We start from the raw sequence: 24,604 nt of genomic DNA on the forward strand, positions 1-24,604 counted from the left end.
TCTTTGCATCCGAGCTTGCAATCATAACCACCTAGATTTTCAACGATTCAGCCATGATAACACGAGACCAGCGTGGGAAACACAAAAAGATGAGTGCCTAGTTTTTTTATTATTACATGAAATGACTTTATTAGCTGTGCTCTAATGACACCTGCCACATAATACACTCCTGGAAATGAAAAAAAAGAACACATTGACACCGGTGTGTCAGACCCACCATACTTGCTCCGGACACTGCGAGAGGGCTGTACAAGCAATGATCACACGCACGGCACAGCGGACACTCCAGGAACCGCGGTGTTGGCCGTCGAATGGCGCTAGCTGCGCAGCATTTGTGCACCGCCGCCGTCAGTGGCAGCCAGTTTGCCGTGGCATACGGAGCTCCATCGCAGTCTTTAACACTGGTAGCATGCCGGGACAGCGTGGACGTGAACCGTATGTGCAGTTGACGGACTATGAGCGAGGGCGTATAGTGGGCATGCGGGAGGCCGGGTGGACGTACCGCCGAATTGCTCAACACGTGGGGCGTGAGGTCTCCACAGTACATCGATGTTGTCGCCAGTGGTCGGCGGAAGGTGCACGTGCCCGTCGACCTGGGACCGGACCGCAGCGACGCACGGATGCACGCCAAGACCGTAGAATCCTACGCAGTGCCGTAGGGGACCGCACCGCCACTTCCCAGCAAATTAGGGACACTGTTGCTCCTGGGGTATCGGCGAGGACCATTCGCAACCGTCTCCATGAAGCTGGGCTACGGTCCCGCACACCGTTAGGCCGTCTTCCGCTCACGCCCCAACATAGTGCAGCCCGCCTCCAGTGGTGTCGCGACAGGCGTGAATGGAGGGACGAATGGAGACGTGTCGTCTTCAGCGATGAGAGTCGCTTCTGCCTTGGTGCCAATGATGGTCGTATGCGTGTTTGGCGCCGTGCAGGTGAGCGCCACAATCAGGACTGCATACGATCGAGGCACACAGGGCCAACACCTGGCATCATGGTGTGGGGAGCGATCTCCTACACTGGCCGTACACCTCTGGTGATCGTCGAGGGGACACTGAATAGTGCACGGTACATCCAAACCTTCATCGAACCCATCGTTCTACCATTCCTAGACCGGCAAGGGAACTTGCTGTTCCAACAGGACAATGCACGTCCTCATATATCCCGTGCCACCCAACATACTCTAGAAGGTGTAAGTCAACTACCCTGGCCAGCAAGATCTCCAGATCTGTCCCCCATTGAGCATGTTTGGGACTGGATGAAGCGTCGTCTCACGCGGTCTGCACGTCCAGCACGAACGCTGGTCCAACTGAGGCGCCACGTGGAAATGGCATGGAAAGCCGTTCCACAGGACTACATCCAGCATCTCTACGATCGTCTCCATGGGAGAATAGCAGGCTGTATTGCTGCGAAAGGTGGATATACACTGTACTAGTGCCGACATTGTGCATGCTCTGTTGCCTGTGTCTATGTGCCTGTGGTTCTGTCAGTATGATCGTGTGATGTATCTGACCCCAGGAATGTGTCAATAAAGTTTCCCCTGCGTGGGACATTGAATTCACGGTGTTCTTATTTCAATTTCCAGGAGTGTATGATTGATGTTGCCCGAAAATGCAGTATTTAGCAGCGTGTGCAACATCACAATCGTTATTAAAATTTTGACCTTTGTTGTGGTAGGGTTGTTAGACGCTGCAGGTGATGTCGTGCTGTTAGCAAAGGCACTCGCGTCAGTTGTCTGCTGCCATAGCCCATTAACCCCAAATTTCGCCGCACTTTCATAGCTGATGCGTTCGTCGTATGTCCCACATTGACTTCTGCGGTTACTAACGCACTGTTGCTCATCTGTTACCACTGACAACTCTACTCAAACACCGGTGCTGTTGGTCGTTAAGTGAAGGCCGTCGGCCACAGTATTGCCCGTGGTGAGAGGTAGAGCCTGAAATTTTGTATTCTCGGCACACTCTTGACACTGTGGATCGCGCAATATTGAATTCACTAACGATTTCCGAGAAGGAATGCCCCATGCTTCTAGCTCCTATTACCGTTCCGCGTTCAAAGTCTGCTAATCCTCGTTGAGTGGCTATAATCACGTAGCCTTTTCACGTGGATCAACTGGGTACAAATAACAAATCATAATGGACCGCCCTTTTATACCTTGTGTACGCGATGCTACAGCCTTTGGTATTTGTGCATATCGCTATCCCGTGAGTTTTGTCACCTCAGTGTACTACCTCGAAGGACTGCGTCTCTGCATGCAGAAAGTTTCGAGCAGCCAGTAGCCTTGATGACAGGGTATCCGAACAGGACCATAGACGTGGAGCAACAATAAAACTGAAACTTCCTGGCAGATTAAAATGTTGTGGCGGACCGAGACTCGAACTCGGGACCTTTGCCTTTCGCGGGCAAATGCTCTACCATCTGGGCTACCGAGGCACGACTCACGCTCCGTCCTCATAGCTTTACTTCCGCCAGTACCTCGTCTCCTACCTTGCAAACTTCACAGAGGCACTCCTGCGAACCTTGCAGAACTAGCACTCCGGGAAGAAAGGATATTGCGGAGATATGGCTTAGCGACAGTCTGGGGGTAGTTACAGAATGAGATTTTCACTCTGAAGCGGGGTGTGCGTGGGTATGAAACTTCCTGGCAGATTAAAACTGTGTGCCGCGTGGAGACTCGAACTCGGAACCTTTGCCTTTCGCGGGTAAGTGCTCTACCATCTGACCTACCCAAGCACGACTCACGCCCCGTCCTCATAGCTTTTGAAAAGTAGGAGACTAGGTACTGGCGGAAGTAAAGCTGTGAGGACGGGGCGTGAGTCGTGCTTGGGTAGCTCACATAGTAGAGCACTTGCCCGCGAAAGGCAAAGGTCCCGAGTTCGAGACGCGGTCCGGCACACAGTTTCAACCTGCCAGGTTCGCTGCAGAGCGAAAATATCATTCTGGAAACAGTAAAACTGATTCATTCATCAACGCGACGTGATTCCTTTGATCCACAGTCCACTCTCGATGATACCGTACCTATTGGAATCGTGATCGATGAAGTCCTTGGGACAATGTTGGAACACCCAGGGGGCGTCTGCTGGGGAGGCCCATGTTGAAAAACGTGCGCTGCACTGTGTGCTTCGAAACAATTGTGTCTGACTATCCAGTTTTAACAAGTGAGTAAACGTCCCACTCACGTTCTGTGATGAGACATAGACGTTTATTACACTCTCCCCAACTCATGTTTTCATCATCCTTCAACAGCTTTCCATAGAGGCTCGCTACAGTAGCTCGTTACAGTCGAACATCTTACCCGTTTCAATGATATTTGTTTCCAGGCGTCAGGACGAAACAATCTGCCATACGTCAATGTCACGTGTATCAGTGATATCCCCAGCTGAGATTCGTATAGTCGCTAGAATGATTCCTCTTCGTTTATATATACTGTCCGATAAAGAAAGTGAAGCACCAAGAAGACGTGGTAAGATGACTGTAAAATTTCATACACGTACACCCACTATCGGCGAGTATGCAAATGAATGGCTTTACAATTCTTTATGAGAGATACAACAACCGCCAGATTGCGTTAGTGCTGTTCGTGTTTAGTGTTGTTATCACGCCTCGCAGGATATGTAAATGGGGTGAACAACGTCACGCTTTGAGTAATCACTGTGAAGGACACGAAGATAAGGCATACATTCTGAGACAGCGACATCAGCAGCTGACAGAATTTGAAAGGGGGCTCATTGTGGGTTTCCATTTGTCCGGCTGGCCGAACTGTGCAATATCCAGGTTTTTGGGGCATTTGCATGTACATGTGTCCAGATGTTGGATTGCATGGAAACGTGAGGGCAGGCATGTTTGTCGTCGATGTCCTCACCGAACACCTCTGACCAGGACAAGGGAGAATCACCGTAGTGTGCACAAAGCACATCGTAACGTCTTCACATCAGCGCCAGCCATGCGGAAATATGTAATGCACTTTCTGCAACACCCTGTGTCATCGAGCACCATTTGTTGGAGATTAGGAAATCACCGTCTTATGCACTGCCTGCCCTTAATACCACAGCAAAAATAGCTGCGTCTGTGACCGAGAACTGTGGACTGCTGATGAATGGCGTCGGATTGTGTTAATCAATCGCGGTTCTGCGCTACTCTGGATGATGATGCTCGTCGTCAGCGGACATGGAGGTCATCTGGGTCAGAAATCCCAATCGTCCAATGTTTCACAGATGCAAAGTATACATCTGGCGTCATGGTTTGGGGAGCCTTCGGGTATGACGGCTGGTAGGGATTAAAGCAACTGTGACTGCAAAACGGTACGTCACGGACATAACTGCGTCCTCCTGTATTACCTCTCAAGCGACAGTACCGTGATTAGATTTTTCAACAGAACAATGCTCGTTTACAAATGGCACGTATCTGTACGAATTTACAGCGTGATGTTGAGGTTCTTCGGTGGGCAACAAGATCCCAGATCTGTCTCAGATAGAACACGTGTAGGAACAAGTGCCAGTATCAAGGATATCAAGGGCCGACAGCTACATTTGTGGGACAGTGCTCTGTTAAATTCTTCTCGCAGTATCATATCTCCACTCTCATTTTCATCTATGTCCTCTTCCATGTCTATAGTATTAGTTCAAATGGCTCTATGCACTATAAGACTTAACATCTGAGGTCATCAGTCCGTTACACTTACAACTACGTAAACCTAACTAACCCAAGGAAATCACACACATCCGTGTCCGAGGCAGGATTTGAACCTGCGAGCGTAGAAGCCGCGTGGTTCCGGACTGTAGCGCCTAGAACCGCTCGGCCAGCGCGGCCGGCTTCTATAGCACTGCCTTCAAGTTCATGTCCTTTGTATAGACACTTCGTATACTTCTGCCGTCTTTCACCTTTCCCGTCTCTTCTTGACAGTAGTTTTCCATCTGATCTCTTGATATTCACATAGTAGCTTCTCTTTTCTCCAAGCGCTACTTTAATTTTCCTGCAGGAGGTATCTACTGTATCTTTTCCCTAGTTAAATATGCTTCTATATCCTTACATTTGACCTGTAGTTATTCCTGCTTAGACGCTTTGAAATTCCCGTCAATCTCATTTTTTATACATTCGTTTCATGATGTGTTGTTGTCTTCAGTCCTGAGACTGGTTTGATGCAGCTCTCCATGCTACTATATCCTGTGCAAGCTTCTTCATCTCCCAGTACCTACTGCAACCTACATCCTTCTGAATCTGCTTAGTGTATTCATCTCTTGGTCTCCCTCTACGATTTTTACCCTCCACGCTGCCCTCCAATACTAAATTGGTGACCCCTTGATGCCTCAGAACATGTCCTACCAACCGATCCCTTCTTCTGGTCAAGTTGTGCCACAAACTTCTCTTCTCCCCAATCCTATTCAATACTTCCTCATTAGTTATGTGATCTACCCATCTAATCTTCAGCATTCTTCTGAAGCACCACATTTCGAAAGCTTCTATTCTCTTCTAGTCCAAACTATTTATCGTCCATGTTTCATGATATGGTACTGTTTATCGTGGTTGAGACGTGGTCCCGTTATATTTTACTGCACTGTGTACTGCGAATAGTAGAGGAGCAAATCGGGGACGAAGATTGACTGTACCAGCACGACAACACATGCCGTCACAAAGCAACATCTGTGAAGCAATAGCTTGTGGACAGTAACATCCCTGAAATGGCCTAGCCTGCTCAGAGCGCCGACCCGAGCCCAGAATGAGTAAGACTTAGCTCGAGAACCCAGCGTCCCATATCACAATGAAGAATCGGCTGCCATTCCTCCATAGGCATTCAGACAACACAGTTCAAGCCGTCTTAAAGGAGATGGCTGGACACACCCAATATTAGTGCGCCTAGTAAGTGTACTGATACTTTCCAGCAGGAAGTGTACGTGGATGTCGATTCATAAATTGACGCACAAAATCAATTGAATCTTTTAGATACTGATCAATCGCATCATCTAACGTTTTCTTGTCGTCGGTATTCGACTACACTCACGGAAACCAAATTCCAGCACCAAGAAACAGTTAAAGCAATTGCACCTGGTCGGTCAGTGCAGGGGCGGTTAAGGCTGGTCATTGCGCTGGAGTTGTCATCCGATGATGTCCCGTACGTGCTAGATTAGGTCTGGTGGCCGAGCAGCCCAAGGCAATATGTCGACACTCTGTAGGGCGTGTTGGTTACAAGAGCAGTTGTCAATATCGTCCTCTTGTAAAACACCCGAAGGGATGCTGTTCATGAATGGCAACACAACAGGACGGATTACCAGACTGATGTACAAATTTGTAGTCAGGGTGCTTGGGTTAACCATGTGACTGCTCCTGCTGTTGTAAGACGTTGCACTCCAAACCATAACTCTAGACGAAGGTCCAGTGTGTCTAGGGCACAGATAAGTTGGTTTCAGGCGCTCACCTGGTCTCAAGGTCGTCACTGGCACCGAGGCAGAACCGGCTTTCAGCACAACACACCCCCACCCATGCCACCACGGAGTCCTCGCTTGGCACCACTGAAGACGCAAATAGCGGTGTTTTATGCTCGGTGGGATGCATGCTACAGGGAGTCTGGCTCGGAGTTTTAACCGATTTGTTCGTTGTGTCACTGTGGAGCCAAGTGCTGCTCAAATTCCTGCTGCGAAAACGATACGAAGCGCCACATCAATACGCCGAATACGCTGGTCTTCCGTTTTGGTATTGCCAAGTGGCCGACTGGAGCCCGATCTTCTTGCGAACTTACGTGCCCGTGACCACCGCTGCCAGCACTCACGTACAGCGGCTACATTCCTGACATCTTCATGCAGTATCGCGGAAATAACATCCAGCTTCTCGTAGGCCTATTACATGATCTCGTTCATAGTGAGCTGTTGATAATGGCTTCTCCGTCGTCTTAAAGGCATTCTTGACTGATATCAGCTCACCACGTCCACTCTAACTAATGCTGACGACCGTTACGGCGCTCATTTGAAGCGAAACGGATTTGCATCCTCATAGTGGCGCAACCAGCGCCACTATTCAGCAACTGCCGTGAAATCTGAACAGATGTCATCTTTCAGATGTAGAAACACTCCTGTCGTTACGGCACAACTCCTTCTCGGTGTTGGGAATGTTTTCCATCACTTTACGTGATACCCCTCTTCCATAAAGCCTTCTCGTAGTTCATTTTTCATGTTAGCTCTGCCGATCTGCTTCTTCTGATATGGCTGTTATGTTAGATCTTTCAAAAACATCTCAGATTTTCAGTTACAGTGTAACATACTTTCTCGGCGTTTCATGATGCGTTTTTGATATACCATTCTAGCATATCATCAGGGAAAAACGGCTAGATCTGATTATGCCGATCATTTCTGAACTCTCGCAAATGAAAGACTGAACTCCTTCAAAAGCTCACTAAATGTCGATGTATATCTTGCTGTTAACACCGGCCGAAAGAGTTTAGTGACTCTTGATTAAACCACAAACAACGTTATTGCTTCAAAAAGGCACATAAACAAGTTGTCACTTCAATTACATCACTGTAAAATTCGAACAAACATGTCAAATAGAGCATTTCATAGGAATCACTGCCTTCCAGCCTACCGTAGTAAATGGAGAAGCGTACCGTGACTGGTGGCACTGATAAATGGAACGAACGATAACCGAAAGCAGGAGGTGAATAATTCTTGAAGTGCAGCAGCTGTGGGGGCCATGCTTACGTTCAGCTCTTTAATAAACACCATCGGCGTTAAGATCAATAGTGGCTACTGTCCAGATGTCTTTAGGAGCACAAACAGTTGAGCCAACGTCAGCGTGGTTTGCATAGAAGTAAGTCGATTGATGACACCGTCAACCAGTGTCTCCAAATCGTAGATAGGCCGAACATTTATGAACATAATCACAGACGCTTCTGCCAAACTGTTGTGCCCTCTACCATCACATCGCCTAATACGTCTCGAGGCACTAAGATACCTTGATTTTTGTTTCATTGCCTACTCTAAGGATCTCGTAGTCGAACCGCTTGCTACGCGGCACGAAGTAGTAAGATTTAGAAGAGCTACGCACAGGGCTCAGTGTGTGGACCAATTATCTGAGAGCTCACAGTTAAGTCGTTACCGGAAATTTTTTACTCATAAAATCGTCTAGATCGCTAAACGATATGTGTTTGTTTAATGTTACGCTTCGACACCTGCCATCATCAGGCATGGAACACCTCTGGACTTGTGAAACAAGGTTCCCAGTGGATATTAAAATCCATGCCCAATCGGAGTGTTAGCAGTTACCCGCACAATATTAACTATGATCGCTCATACTAGAATTTTGCTTTATTTATTAATAAGCTGTTGGAATTGTGGATCAGTAGTCTGTGAAGGAGGGAAAGAAGGAAGATCAGAATTTTACATCCCATTGACGACGAGGGTATTAGAGACAATAAAAACTTGGACTGGGAAGGGAAACTGACCGTGCCCTTCAAAAATGAGTATCCAGGCGTTTGCCTGAAACTATTTAGGGAAACCAGTCAAAACCTACACCTCAGTGGCCGCGCAGGATATGCGCCACAGTCCCCTGGAATTCGAATGTAGCGTCTTAATCAGTGACACGCCTGGGTGATCTCTAGGGAAGCTTGAAGAAAATGCAGACCATATGCTCTCCAAGATAGAGTGCTGGTGCAGGAGTAACAAATAAGTCAACAACAGCTGTGAATCCACCTTTTAATCCAGATAATACTCAAATTACGCATAGCTCTGTTTTCGGGTACCTAGTCGTTTCCCTAGACGACGGGTGACTATTTACGGCACAGACCGAAACAATAGGTCAAAAGGTAGCTAAAATAGCCCACAAAGCTGCCAGCGTAATTGTCCCAACATCTGTGCTTAATTTCATTTTAATCATAAAATTAAATGTGAAATAAATATGGTTATTTATAAAACCTGAACGGTTTTGTGCTGCCTGCAGACTTACCAAATCACACACAAACCGGAGAGGCATTGTTATTCAGTAATAAGATCTGTGGAAATTGTACATGTCGCTGTAAGAGGACTTTCCCTCTCGACGCAAAAGGTAGGAAATTCGGTGTTTAACCCCTCGTCAAGGAAGAGGTCACTAGAGACGTAGTACAAGCTCGGATTGGAATGGATGGGGAAGTAAATGAGCTGTGAACCTTCTAAGTATCCATCCAAACGATCGCCTTTCATGGTCTGTAGAGATTGAAGAAACCTTAATGTGGGTGAAACGACGGGATTCTTTATTGTGCCTATTATTGCACCACTTCCTTCTGTAACATGTGTAATCCAAACTCGACATCACACTACTTGATCTGTATGCAGTTTTTTTACAAGATGGATACCGCCCTCGATGTATGAAAAATTAGAGCCGTATTGTGCCGCACAAATCAAAGAATTTCAAATAAACCACACATACATGAAAATTCTAAATTAGCTTACCATATTCATTTTTGTTTTTGTTTCGTTATTTACATTTCATTTGCACTCATTCTAATTATCTGCTTTTTCGTTCTTTACTATTTGCTTTTGTGGTCTTCAGTCCGGTGACAGGTCTGACGCAGCTCTCCACCTTAACCTGTCCGGTGCAAGTATGTCCATCTCTGCGTAACTACTGCAACCAGCATCCATTCTCTACCATTTTTGATCCCCACACTTCCCTCCATTACCAAACTGATGGTTCATTGATGCCTCAGGACATGTCCTGTCTAGTAGTCACTTCTTCCAGTCGAGTCTTAAATTATATTTCTCCCCGAACTGTTTCAGTACCTAATTTGGCATCCTATCCACCCATCTAATTTTCAGTACTCCGCTGTAGCACCAGAAAAAGGTTTCTACTCTCTACGTGTGTGGACTCTTTATTTACCACCTTACATTTCCGTACTAGGCTAAAATTCAGATAAAAAACTTCTTAATATTTAAATTTTTATTCAATGTCAACAGATTTCTCCGTTTCAGAAACGGTCTTATTGCTGATGCCAGTCTATATTATACATTCTCTCTACTTTGGTCATCATCACTTCTTTTGTTGCACAAGTGACAAAATTCGTTTACAATAAATTTCATCTACTTCACGTCTATGGTCCCAAATTTTTATGTCATCAGACTACAGATTCGGTCTATAATGACCATCTTCAGAGCTGTTTTATAAAAACATATCTTAATATACTGGAGCCATAGTGGCGTCGTCAAATGCTGAACGCAAAACCAGCTACCGTATCGTCAAACCTATATAAATAATTATATACACCAGAGTCATCTTGTCTGCAGGTTATATAGGTTTGACTAAGCTGGGGCTGATTTTGTGTTTAGCATCTGACGATGCCACTTTGGCTCCAGTATATTAGGGCATGTTTTATAAAACAGATCTGAAGATGGCACTATAGACCGAAACCGGTAGTCTGATGACCAAAAATTTGTGGCTATAAACGTGAAGTAAAGGGAATTTATTCTGCTTTCGGATCACTGTTCAGTTCGCGACCATGTCGCAACTTGTTAAAATTCACGTACAATTTTTAGTGTTTAATTTTCTAATACACTGTCGCGTCATTAATATGACGAACTGTGAAAATCATGCATAATCACCGTCTGCAGAGCAAACTTCTGCGAGAAGTACAGGAAGAGAGTTAGGTCCTGAAGGTTACCGACTGTATTGTGAAGCCTTGTCGACTGCAGTGCTCTGGCCAACAGCGCTGGGTTTCTCCGTTGACGATGCACACTGCGGACAGCTCGATTGAGGTGGTCTGCGCCGGCCAGGGTGGCCGAGCTGTTCTCGGCGCTACAGTCTGGAACCGCGTGACCGCTACGGTCACAGGTTCGAATCTTGCCTCGGGCATGGATGTGTGTGATGTCCTTAGGTTAGTTATGTTTAAGGAATGACGAGATACGTTTGAAGTTCTCTAACTCTATAGATACAGCATTAAGGAATAGCGCAGTAGGCAACACAGTTGAAGAGGAATGGATGTCACTAAAAAGGGCCATCACAGAAGTTGGGAAGGAAAACATAGGTACGAAGAAGGTAGCTGCGAAGAAACCATGGGTAACAGAAGTAATACTTCAGTTGATTGATGAAAGGAGGAAGTACAAACATGTTCCGTGAAAATCAGGAATACAGAAATACAAGTCGCTGAGGAATGAAATAAATAGGAAGTGCAGGGAAGCAAAGAGGAAATGGCTGCAGGAAAAAATGTGAAGACATCGAAAAACATATGATTGTCGGAAGGACAGACTCAGCATACAGGAAAGTCAAAACAACCTTTGGTGACATTAAAAGCAACGGTGGTAACATTAAGAGTGCAACGGGAATTCCACTATTAAATGCAGAGGAGAGAAAAGATAGGTGGAAAGAATGCATTGAAAGCCTCTATGAGGGTGAAGATCTGTCTGATGTGATAGAAGAAGAAACAGGAGTCGATTTAGAAGAGATAGGAGATCCAGTATTAGAATCGGAATTTAAAAGAGCTTTCGAGGACTTACGGTCAAATAAGGCAGAAGGGATAGATAACATTCCATCAGAATTTCGAAAATCATTAGGGAAAGTGGCAACATAACGACTATTCACGTTGGTGTGTAGAATATATGAGTCTAGCGACATACCATCTGACTTTCGGAAAAGCATCATCCACACAATTCCGAAGACGGCAAGAGCTGACAAGTGCGAGAATTATCGCATAATCAGCTTAACAGCTCATGCATCGAAGCTGCTTACAAGAATGATATACAGAAGAATGGAAAAGAAAATTGAGAATGCGCTAGGTGACGATCAGTTTGGCTTTAGGAAAAGTAAAGGCATGAGAGAGGCAATTCTGACGTTACGGCTAATAATGGAAGCAAGGCTAAAGAGAAAGCAAGACACGTTCATATTATTTGTCGACCTGGAAAAAGCGTTCGACGATATAAAATGGTGCAAGCTGTTCGAGATTCTGAAAAAATTTGGGGTAAGCTATAGGGAGAGACGGATCATATACAATATGTACAACAACCACATGGAATAATAAGAGTGAACGGTCAAGAACGAAGTGCTCGTATTAAGAAGGTAGGAAGACAAGGCTGTAGCCTTTGGCCCCTACTCTTCAATCTGTACATCGAGGAAGCAATTATGGAAATAAAAGAAAGTTTTAGGAGTGGAATTAAAATACAAGGTGAAAGGATATCAATGATTCGATTCGCTGATGACATTGCTATCCTGAGTGAAAGTGAAGAAGAATTAAATGATCTGCTGAACGGAATGAACAGTCTAATGAGTACACAGTATGGTTTGAGAGTAAATCGGAGAAAGACGAAGGTAATGAGAAGTAGTAGAAATGAGAACAGCGAGAAACGTAACATCAGGATTGATGGTCACGAAGTCAATGAAGTTAAGGAATTCTGCTACCTAGGCAGTAAAATAACCAATGACGGACGGAGCAAGGAGGACATCAAAAGCAGACTCGCTATGACAAAAAAGGCATTTCTGGGCAAGAGAAGTCTACTAATATCAAATACCGGCCTAAATTTGAGGAAGAAATTTCTGAGGATGTACGTCTGGAGTACAGAATTGTATGATAGTGAAACATGGACTGTGGGAAAACCGGAACAGAAGAGAATCGAAGCATTTGAGATGTGTCGCTATAGACGAATGTTGAAAATTAGGTGGACTGATAAGGTAAGGAATGAGGAGGTTCTACGCAGAATCGGAGAGGAATGGAATATGTGGAAAACGCTGATAAGGAGAAGGGACAGGATGATAGGACATCTGCTAAGACATGAGGGAATGACTTCCATGGTACTAGAGGGAGCTGTAAAGGGCAAAAACTGCAGAGGAAGACAGAGATTGGAATACGTCAAGCAAATAATTGAGGACGTAGGTTGCAAGTGCTACTCTGAGATGAAGAGGAAAGGAAAGGAATTCGTGGCGGGCCGCATCAAGCCAGTCAGTAGACTGATGACAAAACAAAATGTTTAAGTAGTTCTACGTCTAGGGGACTGATGACCTCAGAAGTTACGTCCCATGGTGGTCAGACCCATTTTTGAAATGGTCCGAAGACTCTCCATTGAGTTTAAATCTGGGGAATCTGCCGATGAGGGGAGTGCGATATACTCACTCTGGTAAGCCCTCTGAACCACGCACGTACACTGCAGGCTCTGTGACACGTTGCTTGTAGATGCTATTGTGCCGAGGAAAAACAAACTGCATGAAGGGGTTGACATAACTCCAAGGATAAATGTGTACTTGTGTTCATACATTGTGCCTTACATAATGAGAAGATCACCTAGGGACTGCCACGAAAATGTTCCCAGACCACAACGCACCCTCCTACGGCCTGGACCCTTCCAACGATTGTTGCAGACGTTTTCAGACGTCTCACGTACATGCAAATGACCATCTGTCCGACTGAGCAAAAAACGTGATTCATATGAAAAGAATGTCCAGTTGCGGTACAGGTCTGCAGATTCCAGCCTCCGTCGTCGACGAGAAACAGTCACCATGACTGCATGACCCAGGCGCCTGCTGCTGAGGTCCATACGCAGTAACGTTTGTTGAACGGTAGTTCAAAATACATTGGTGGTAGGTCGTTGGTTCATCTGACACCTCAGTTACTCAACAGTTGCACGTCTATTCCCCCGAACACATCTCCGCAGCCGGCGTTCACCCCTCTTATCCATAGCCCGCGGTACCCCATAGTTGCCACGGCAGCGGTTTTGAAAAGCGCCGTTTTGCCGTGCACGGTATACTTGAACCACGGCGCTACGCGAAGAGTTTATAAACTTACCAGTTTCAGAAGTGCTTCCATGCTTGGCTCTAAAGCCAATGACGATACTCTTTTGGACGTCAGATAAATCGTTAAGTTTCCGTATTACGAAAACAATTGCACAGCGTTATACCTTCTCCCAACACGCTCTATATACCCTCCATTGCTAATGTTGCTGCCTGCTGGGTGTCAGTGGTTATTGAGCGTTGACGTCAGACATCAGCAGTCGTCAAATTAATGTGACTCGACTGTCTATAATTCTCTTGAAACCGCCTGCTTGAATTCGACTGTATGCCACTAATCTTGTTTCACTTTTGTTGATATACAAGCGTGTTTTTTTAAAGTGAGTATCGTTTTGAAATTAATAAAAGACGTGCTAATATATTTCAATAATTTTATTTTTATATGAAAGCCTTTACCTTAATCTACGCACTTACCCAATTACAGTCTGATTCTTCCTTGTTTACGCTGTGTACTGAGTGTTTAAGGTGCCTCCGATAATCGTGAGTCCCGCCGACTGTGAAGTACGGGCTGTTATAAGATTTATTAGTGCTGAAGGCCTAAAAGCGATCAATATTCGTAGTGAGATCTGTGCAGTTCACGGAGAAAACATTATGATTGATAGAATGGTAAGAAAGTGGATGAGAGCATTTAAAGATGGCCGCATAAATGTACATGATGAGCAACGGAGTGGCCGTCCTTCGGTCCTTAATAAAAGTCTGGTGCAGGAAGTGGACAATAAGGTGAGAGAAAACAGACGCTTTACGATTTCTCCTGGCGGGATGACTTTCCTAATGTTTCTCGTAGTGTTCTGTATGGCATTGTGACCGAGTACTTGAATTACCAAAAATTGTGGGCACTTTGGATACCGAAAATGTTGACGGATGTGCACAAACCAAACGTTTAGACTTTCCTTGAGCGGTATCACAACGACGGTGATGATTCCTTAAGCCAAATCGTTACGGGCGATGAAACATGGGTGGCCTATGTCACACAAAAATCAAAGCAACAGCCCATGGAAGTTGAGCAAGGGTATCGTTTTGCTTCAAGACAATGCCAGTCCGCATATGGTGAATCAGACGAAAGATCTCATTACATCTTTTCGATGGGAAACTCGAAATCATCCTCCGTACAGCCCCGATCTTGCGCCCAGTGACTACCATCTGTTCCTGCAATTTAGGAAACACCTGGGAGGTCAGCCTCTTCAAGACGATGACGAAGGCAAAACAGTGGTGATGCAGTGGTTAACAAGTCAGGCGGCAGATTTCTGTGAGGAGGGTCTTCAAAAACTGGTACAACGTTATGACGTGCCTCAATATTGACGGAAATTATGTAGATTAAGGTACAGGCTTTCATGTAAAAATAAAATTATTGAGATATCTTAGCACGTCTTTTTTTAATTTCAAAACGGTACTTACTTAAAAAAACACGCCTCGTATATCTAAAAAACCCTTTACAAGATACTATCCATACAGTTCAACTGCTCTTCTTAGTCATTTTGCCGAGTCTGACAATATTACAATGTTTTTTTTTATTTCTTAGCCAAATATTTTACTTTTCTTTCGAAATTAGCTCTTTTTTTTCACACCTTTATCAATCTATACACTAAAAAACACCAAGTACAATCTACAACGCTCTCTTATTCCCTTCTCAGTTACTGATTCCCTTTTATGTCCTTAAACTTCAGTACGTCTTGAACTGCGGCCTTGTTTCTGTACAAGCTGTAAAGAACCTTTACCTACTTGTAAAATCCCTGCTACCAGACCGAGCGGGATGGCGCAGTGGTTCGCACACTGGACTCGCATTCGGGAGGACGACGGTTCAATCCTGTCTCCAGCCATCCTGATTTAAGTTTTCCGTGATTTCCCTAAATCGTTTCTGGCAAATGCCGGGATGGTTCCTTTGAAAGTGCGCGGCCGATTTCCTTCCCAGTCCTTCCCTAATCCGAGCTTGCGCTCCGTCTCTAATGACCTCGTTGTCAACGGGATGTTAAACACTAACCACCAGCACCACCTGCTACCGTCAGAATGTTGAAGAGAGTTTCCAGTCAACACTAACTCTTTGTCTAGTTATACAAATGCTATAAGTGTAGGTCAGGACTGCCTCGCATGTTCCTACACTTCTCCGGGGCCCAAACTGATCCATCTCGACATCGGGGTCTACTAGTTTTTCCTATCTTCAGTTATTAATTCGTGACTCTACCCACATACTGTTAAGTTGTAGTGTATAAATGCTGTCATTAGTATTTCGTTATTAAACTTAAGACAGTTAAAGGTTCCAGTATGTTGAGAATATTTAGAGTATTGCGCCACCTTCTTCATATATAAAAGAGGGCAGCTTTCAGATAAGAATATGTAAATTACTAAATCAGCCTTTCACCTTGTAATGGTTCTTTATTTGCAAAACCATTACCACCCGCCAACCCTATTTTTCGATACCGTAGTTTAATGACTATTTTTCTACGTAATGTCTCATATTTTTCACTCTATTCAAATTTTGTTTCATTTTTATATGTATGTACGTCGATATTTGGAGATGTTGAAATCGATATAATATCTATTATGAATATCTTTGTACTTATTGTTATCTTTGATGTTGTTTTGTGACTTTTAGTGCGGAAGCGTACAGAATAGTCAAGTTTTTGTGTTGCATATTAACAGTCTTGACTTTGTGTTGGAAATGAAAAGATGAGTCTGAGTTGTGGACAATGAAAAATGTTATGAGTTTTATTAAGAGCAGTAACGGCTGCGAAATTGTATGATGAAGTGCTGTTTTGAACACGCGAAAGTATAAAAAGTTGAATAAATGTGAATTTTTGTGAAAAGTGAGTGTCAAAAACTATATTCAATTGACCATTTTTTTAAAAAAAAGTATGAAGCGCATTGCAATGAAAAACTTCTGTGAAGTATGGAAGGTAGGAGACGAGGTACTGGCGGAATTAAAGCGGTGAGGACGGGGAGTGAGTCGTGCTTGGATAGCTCAGATGGTAGAGCACTTGCCCGGGAAAGGCAAAGGACCCGAGTTCGAGTCTCGGTCTAGCATACAGTTTTAATCTGCCAGGAAGTTTCATTTCAGCGCACACTCCGGTGTTGACTGAAAATTTCATTTTATAAATCATCAGATTAATCCTGAAAGATTGTCTTCTTAAGTTCTTCAAGTCGGCGTAATTAACATCCGAGTGCCTTTCACACCAACTGCGATAGTCATGCTACCTAGACAACATTTTTAATTACGAGCCAAAGCCAGAGCGAGATTGTCGTTGGATTACAAATACAGGATAAGTGATATTATTGTTAATTTTCTTCAGTACTGTAATCAGTTGAGGTAGCAATACCTGCCACATTAAAGACCTCTTAGTTGCGCCATAGAAAGATCGTACTTTGAGTGCGTGACGTGATAATTTTTGAACAAATTAACTTTTAGTGGAGGTATTGTTATAACCTCACAAAGAGAAGTAACTCCGCTAGGTCTCACGGAATCGCTTGGTAGGAACCACTCACTTGTCGGTGCCGAACGCCTCGACCACCTCCCTCCATTGCCGCACCATGTCGTACGTGCCGTCCTGGTGTTTGGTGTACTTAGAGGTCAGGCCTCCGTCCACTTCATCCTCGTCTCGGAACAGACCGTCTTCGAACAGGTGTGGCACTGCATCCATGCGAAACCCGTCCACGCCTTTCTCCAGCCAGAACCGCATGAAATCCTGCCGAACACAATCAACTCATAAGCTTAGGAACTGCGAACATGATATAAAAATTGTATGTCTCTGTCACAGGGATTTTTATTAATATATTGTAAGGGGTTCACCACCCTGGTGGAGCAGATGTAATCTCGATGTATTGCTCACTTGCTAGAACGACAATTCACAGGCGCTGCGTGAGACATAAAATATCTTTGACCCTGTTAAAAGAGAGCGGCAGTAGAGTCGCAGGTGAGAGCAGTCTCTACCGCAGTTGCAGTCGTTCGCTGCTACAGTGTAGTTGTAGTCTGTCGCTAGAACAGCGCAGATTATAGTTATTAGTTGTTAAAGTCAGAGTGCAGAAAAAATTGCAAAATTTTATTATATGTAACTGAATAGTAATTGTTATCAGCTACAGAGCTAAATGATACCATGGAATAACATGATGATGAACAAATGAATAATTGTTAATTTAATGAAAAATAAATAGTTTAATTAATTCAACCATCTATTGTAAGATAAATATTATAATTTTTATTGGCATGCGCGTAGCTAAGTCACTTGTCTGAGATTTTAATACGAATTTGTTTCAATCTTTTCTATAGTGATTCGTCAGCACCAATTGACCCGGATTTGTAATATATTCAATCTCCCGGTGTAATGGAGTGTAGATATTTATCAATAACGTAAAAAATTTTTCAGAATATATTTATTTTTACCAGTCAACTACAAAAGTATAATTTCTCCTTAAGTCATTGCCAGTCCCGATCCAGTCATTTATTTAAATTTAAATATTTCAGAAATTTTCGCACATCATAGTCATGTGCTCTTTAGTAATCAGACGACCAGCTGTGCAGCTGTGTCACTAAATAAAGTCAGATTTTCTAGTAAATCAGATCTCAGACAAATGTTATCCAGTATTAGTAGATAGGCCAGCATTGCACTAAGGTGTGCCACGTACGAGCGGATATATAGACAGCGTTATCCGGCAACACCATCACGAGGTAAGAATTTTTTCAGTTTATTTCTCGCGGACAGATTCAGATTGATTTCACAGGGCCATGGCGTAGCGCTGCTTACGTCAAAATTTATCAGTTTTTCATGAGTTAAGATTTATCAGTTTTCATACGACAGAATTTAATTATGCAAATTTAATTATTTTTTTAATTTTCTGTTCGGGGAGGGTACACATCATTATTTTACATTTTTTTTTTATTTATACGACAAGGTTTCATACACAAACAGCTGTTGACCGGCGTTGCCTGGTAGAATGTTATTGTGATGCCTCGTGTAAGAAGGAGAAATGCGAACCATCACGTTTCCGACTTTGATAAAGTTGCGATTGTAGCCTATCGTGATTGCGGTTTGTCCTATCGCGACATTGCTGCTCGCGTAGATCGTGATCCAATGACTGTAGAATATGGAATCGGTGGGTTTAGGAGGGTAATACGGAACGCCATGCTGGATCCCAACGGCCTCGTATTACTAGCAATCGAGATGACAGGCATGTTATGCGCATGGCTGTAACGGATCGTGCAGCCACGTCTCGATCCCTGAGTCAACAGATGGTGACGTTTGCAAGACAACAACCATCTGCACGAACAGTTCGACGACGTTTGCAGCAGCATGGACCATCAACTCGGAGATCGTGGCTGCGTTTACCCTTGACGCTGCATCACAGACAGGAGCGCCTGCGATGGTGTACTCAACGACGAACCTGGGTGCACATATAGCAAAACGTCATTTTTTTCAGATGGATCCAGGTTCTGTTTACAGCATCATGATGGTCGCATCCGTGTTTGGAGACATCGAGGACAACGCACTTTCGAAGCGTGTTTGCGTCATCGGCATACTGGTGTTTCACCCAGCGTTATGGTATGCGGTGTAATTGGTTACACGTCTCTAAGACACTTCTTGTTCGCTTTGACGGCACTTTGAACAGTGGACGTTACTTTTCAGATGTGTTACGACCCATGGCTCTATCCTTCATTCGATCCCTGAGAAACCCTACATTTCAGCAGGATAATGCATGTTGCATGTTGCATGTCCTGTATAGGCCTTTCTGGATACAGAAAGTGTTCGACTGCTGCCCTGGCCTGCACATTCTCCAAATATCTCACCAACTGAAAACGTCTGGCCAGTGGTGACCGAGCATCTGGCTCGTCACAATACGCCAGTCACATCTACATCTACATCTACATGACTACTCTGCAATTCACATTTAAGTGCTTGGCAGAGGGTTCATCGAACCACAATCATACTATCTCTCTACTATTCCACTCCCGAACAGCGAGCGGGAAAAACGAACACCTAAACCTTTCTGTTCGAGCTCTGATTTCTCTTATTTTATTTTGATGATCATTCCTACCTATGTAGGTTGGGCTCAACAAAATATTTTCGCATTCGGAAGAGAAAGTTGGTGACTGAAATTTCGTAAAAAGGTCTCGCCGCGACGAAAAACGTCTATGCTGTAATGACTTCCATCCCAACTCGTGTATCATATCTGCCACACTCTCTCCCCTATAACGCGATAATGCAAAACGAGCTGCCCTTTTTTGCACCCTTTCGATGTCTTCCGTCAATCCCACCTGGTAAGGATCCCACACCGCGCAGCAATATTCTAACAGAGGACGAACGAGTGTAGTGTAAGCTGTCTCTTTAGTGGACTTGTTGCATCTTCTAAGTGTCCTGCCAATGAAACGCAACCTTTGGCTCGCCTTCCCGACAATATTATCTATGTGGTCCTTCCAACTGAAGTTGTTCGTAATTTTAACACCCAGGTACTTAGTTGAATTGACAGCCTTGAGAATTGTACTATTTATCGAGTAATCGAATTCCAACGGATTTCTTTTGGAACTCATGTGGATCATCTCACACTTTTCGTTATTTAGCGTCAACTGCCACCTGACACACCATACAGCAATCTTTTCTAAATCGCTTTGCAGCTGATACTGGTCTTCGGATGACCTTACTAGACGGTAAATTACAGCATCATCTGCGAACAATCTAAGAGAACTGCTCAGATTGTCACCCAGGTCATTTATATAGATCAGGAACAGCAGAGGTCCCAGGACGCTTCCCTGGGGAACACCTGATATCACTTCAGTTTTACTCGATGATTTGCCGTCTATTACTACGAACTGCGACCTTCCTGACAGGAAATCACGAATCCAGTCGCACAACTGAGACGATACCCCATAGCTCCGCAGCTTGATTAGAAGTCGCTTGTGAGGAACGGTGTCAAAAGCTTTCCGGAAATCTAGAAATACGGAATCAACTTGAGATCCCCTGTCGATAGCGGCCATTACTTCGTGCGAATAAAGAGCTAGCTGCGTTGCACAAGAGCGATGTTTTCTGAAGCCATGCTGATTACGTGTCAATAGATCGTTCCCTTCGAGGTGATTCATAATGTTTGAATACAGTATATGCTCCAAAACCCTACTGCAAACCTACGTCAATGATATAGGTCTGTAGTTAAATGGATTACTCCTACTACCCTTCTTGAACACTGGTGCGACCTGCGCAATTTTCCAATCTGTAGGTACAGATCTATCGGTGAGCGAGCGGTTGTATATGAGTGCTAAGTAGGGAGCTATAGTATCAGCGTAATCTGAAAGGAACCTAATCGGTATACAATCTGGACCTGAAGACTTGCCCGTATCAAGCGATTTGAGTTGCTTCGCAACCCCTAAGGTATCTACTTCTAAGAAACTCATGCTACTCATGCTAGAGTCACTACTCTTGATGAACTGTGGTAACGTGTTGAAGCTGCATGGGCAGCTGTACCTGTACACGCCACCCAAGCTCTGTTTGACTCAACGCCCAGGCGTATCAATGCCGTCATTACGGCCAGAGGTTATTGTTCTGGGTACTGATTTCGTATGATCTATGCACCCAAATGAAGTGAAAATGTAATCACATGTCAGTTCTAGTATAATATATTTGTCCAATGAATATCCGTTTCGCATCTGCATTTCTTCTTGGTGTATCAACTTTAATGGCCAGTAGTGTATCCTTTTACGACACATAATTAAGGAAATATAGAGTCACAGCCACTGAGATGCGTGAAGAACTAGGTCTCGTATCCTGCCTCGGGCATGGATGTGTGTGATGTCCTTAGGTTGGTTAGGTTTAAGTAGTTCTAAGTTCTAGTGGACTGATGATCTTAGAAGCTAAGATCCATAGTGCTCAGAGCCGTTTGAACCATTTTAAACTTACAATACGTTGGGCAGATGGAGTCGCAATGACTCTTGACAAGTGATGAGTTGCACAGAATTTTAGAGCATCGTGTCGCGAAGTGTGGGACAAAGCTGATCAACAAAAAACCGTCAACTTGCTCGTGAAATACACACTACTACAGGTGGAGCAGGAATTGCAACCACATCATAAACAGTGTGTGCAACCATTGAGGTCAAACGATTATGGACTTAGAGTTCTGCTATGAACTATCCAGAGAAATACTGGAGTGCAGAAACAGCAGGAACTGGTTGCCGTGATTGTCGTGTCTGAATGGGTGATAATCCAAATTCAAATGGCTCTAGGCACTTTGGGACTTAACATCTGAGGTCATCAGTCCCCTAGAACTTAGAACTACTTAAACCTAACTAACCCAAGGACATCACACACATCCATGCCCGAGGCAGGATTCGAACCTGCTACCGTAGCTGTCGCGCGGTTCCAGACCGACGCGCCTACAACCGCTCAGCCACAGCGGCCGGCGATGATAATCCGTACGCCACTCTCGTCTCACATCACTGGCAACGGTTCTCTAGCAGCTTGAAGGTTGGAACTGTACAAGATTGGCTGCCGAACCTTGTGACTGGTGCACATTGTCTGATGTTCATCTCAGGCACACTGCCGTAGCTGGTGGAGGCTGTGTTTTGTGGTACCGCCGGAAGATGTTGTTTCATCATGACGCGCAAAATAGCACTGTTGTATAAATGTCCGTCGGCAAATCAATAACAAATATACTCCTCAATGTTTTAGAAGTTAAGATCCCATGACATTTCCAGTACGATCGTTGGCTCTCACTACAATGAATTCTTTTCCGCGAAGTTGGAACTCCAGCGGAAATTGGAGAGGAAGTAGTTTAGGATCGGTGGTGCCTGTCCACTTTTTCAACACACAGCACTTGTGGCTAAAAGAGCGCGTCAAAATCTTACGTACAGCTGTACAGCATGTAATCTAATAAATTGTTGTTCCTTTGAATAGCTATTTCTATCATTTATTCAGTTATTTGTATCGATAAAAAACAAAATGTTATCTTACTGTTATTAATTCCTCATCTCAATTTAATCAGTATAACATCCTCTCCCATCTCCACAATTTTGACTCTCAAGTGTTTGAGCCACCACGTACGTGACAAGTTTAAACTGTTTACTGGACCAGGACTTGAACCCAAACATATACCCTTAACAGAAAGTGCTCTCCGTCTGAGCAACCCTACAGTGACTTGCATGTCATTGAAAATTCCAAGTTTCCACTAGCCTGAATACTTCTACTACCGGTGCGGTCGTTTCCCTTAAACAAGCCACACGTAATCAAATGACAGTTATGTCTTCCTCCGATAATCATCAGTGCATCTGGTGATGACTCTCATCTCTGTACTGAGTCTACTTCATTCATGTACTAAAATTGTTTTGAATACCTGTTGTATGGGTCAAATGAGATCGCCTAGAAGGTCTATAGGGTAATGACACCCAAATAATTTCCACGCTCTAAGTAAAATTTCTCAGACTTTCCTCTTTTTATCACGTATCGGACCATTCGATACTCGTTTCATTTTATTAAATAGCTTTTTTTGGTTGTTTTTACATGAAATATGAGTGGAGTCAGAAGCTCCACACTCTTACTGCTCTGCAGTGACTGCTAGAAAAGAGTAATCAGTGTGCCACTTCAGAACATACCTTCATCCCTTCGACGACTTCGGAGTTGTTGTAGTTGAGATCCGGCTGCGCTTTGTGGAACTGGTGGAGGTAGTACTGTTGCCGGTCATTGTTCCACTCCCAGGCCGACTCTCCGTCGAACAGGTTCGCCTGAAAAGTGGATATAGAGTAGCACTTAATCTTGCTTTTCTATTTGTGCTTTGCCAGTAAACATGTGATCTAAAATGCATACCTGAGGAGTTATGAATACTTGATCATCTACGATACTATGAAAATAATCTCCTCTATTGAACAAGCAATTACAGCTCTTAGAGCCCTGTTTACTGGTTTTTTTTTGTTTTGTTTTGTTTGGAATGAAAGTTTTCTATCCTACAATCCTAGCAACAAGTCAGAGGTATCGGAATAGTTTTCTCCTACAACATTCGGCTCGTTCGTTTCCGGTACAGGGACCCCTACCTCACATTGATACAAACATGCTTCTCCATCATCCTAGATAATTTGTAACATCATAATGTAATAGCCCCGTTTATACATACATTTATAGGCATTACCAGTAATGGTATCTGTTTCTCATCTACAATACAGGCACATAGGCACACACTAACGCCACAAAGAGCCGACTGAATTTATACTGAGTTCCATCCTCTACCATCGGAATAGTTGACGTCTTGTTATATTCTAAATAAATAAATCTCGTGTGAGTAGAGTCTTCGGCCGGGTAGACCGTTCGCCGGGTCTCTGGATTTGACGCCACTTCGGCGACTTGTACGTCAATAGGGATGATGATGATTAGAACATCGCAACACCCAGTTGCGGAGAAAATCTCCGATGGGAATTGAATCCGGGCCCTTAGGATTCTGTTGCGCGAACTACTCAGCTACCGGGTGTGGACTGTTATATACTGTACTACTGACATCAAATGCTATACCATTTGACTGGTTTTGTCAGTAGAATGGATCTCATATTATTGCACATACACTGTGCACAACTGTTCTAGCCGACAGTGTTAACTTTCCCACAGATATCCATGCCTTTATACTGATTTCACTACTGTGCATCATAAGGCCTTGTGATGACCTCAACCCACAGGAAAAATAATTATCAAAATCTGAACTGTGAAGTCATCCAAAATTCTAGTTGGAAAACCACACTCTTTGTTATACTTCTCAATTCGTCACGATCCCATTTTGTTAATGAACTGAAAACTCTAATATTCACGAGAAACCGTTCTGAAAGTAACCTGAACCGACAAAATTGTGTATATATTCTCTGAAACTTCAAAGACATCTAAGACCATATCTGAAAGGAATTAGAAAAAGTGACAAAATTTCGTGAATCACACAC

At 44.0% G+C, this 24,604-nt stretch overlaps 1 protein-coding gene across 1 annotated transcript in view; it reads right to left on the reverse strand.

Moving 5' to 3' along the window:
- The window catches only part of LOC126339955 (uncharacterized), a 284,117-nt gene that overhangs the window by 236,079 nt on the left and 23,434 nt on the right, over positions 1-24,604 (reverse strand). The window contains exons 4-5 of the mRNA XM_050001678.1: positions 23,282-23,410; positions 17,200-17,399 (exon numbers count right to left, since the gene is read on the reverse strand). Of these exons, the coding sequence (XP_049857635.1) occupies positions 17,200-17,399; positions 23,282-23,410 (329 nt within the window). The remainder of the gene's footprint in view (positions 1-17,199; positions 17,400-23,281; positions 23,411-24,604) is intronic.

This window comes from Schistocerca gregaria, chromosome 1 (assembly GCF_023897955.1).
Source record: "Schistocerca gregaria isolate iqSchGreg1 chromosome 1, iqSchGreg1.2, whole genome shotgun sequence".
Taxonomy (NCBI): Eukaryota; Metazoa; Arthropoda; class Insecta; order Orthoptera; family Acrididae; genus Schistocerca; species Schistocerca gregaria.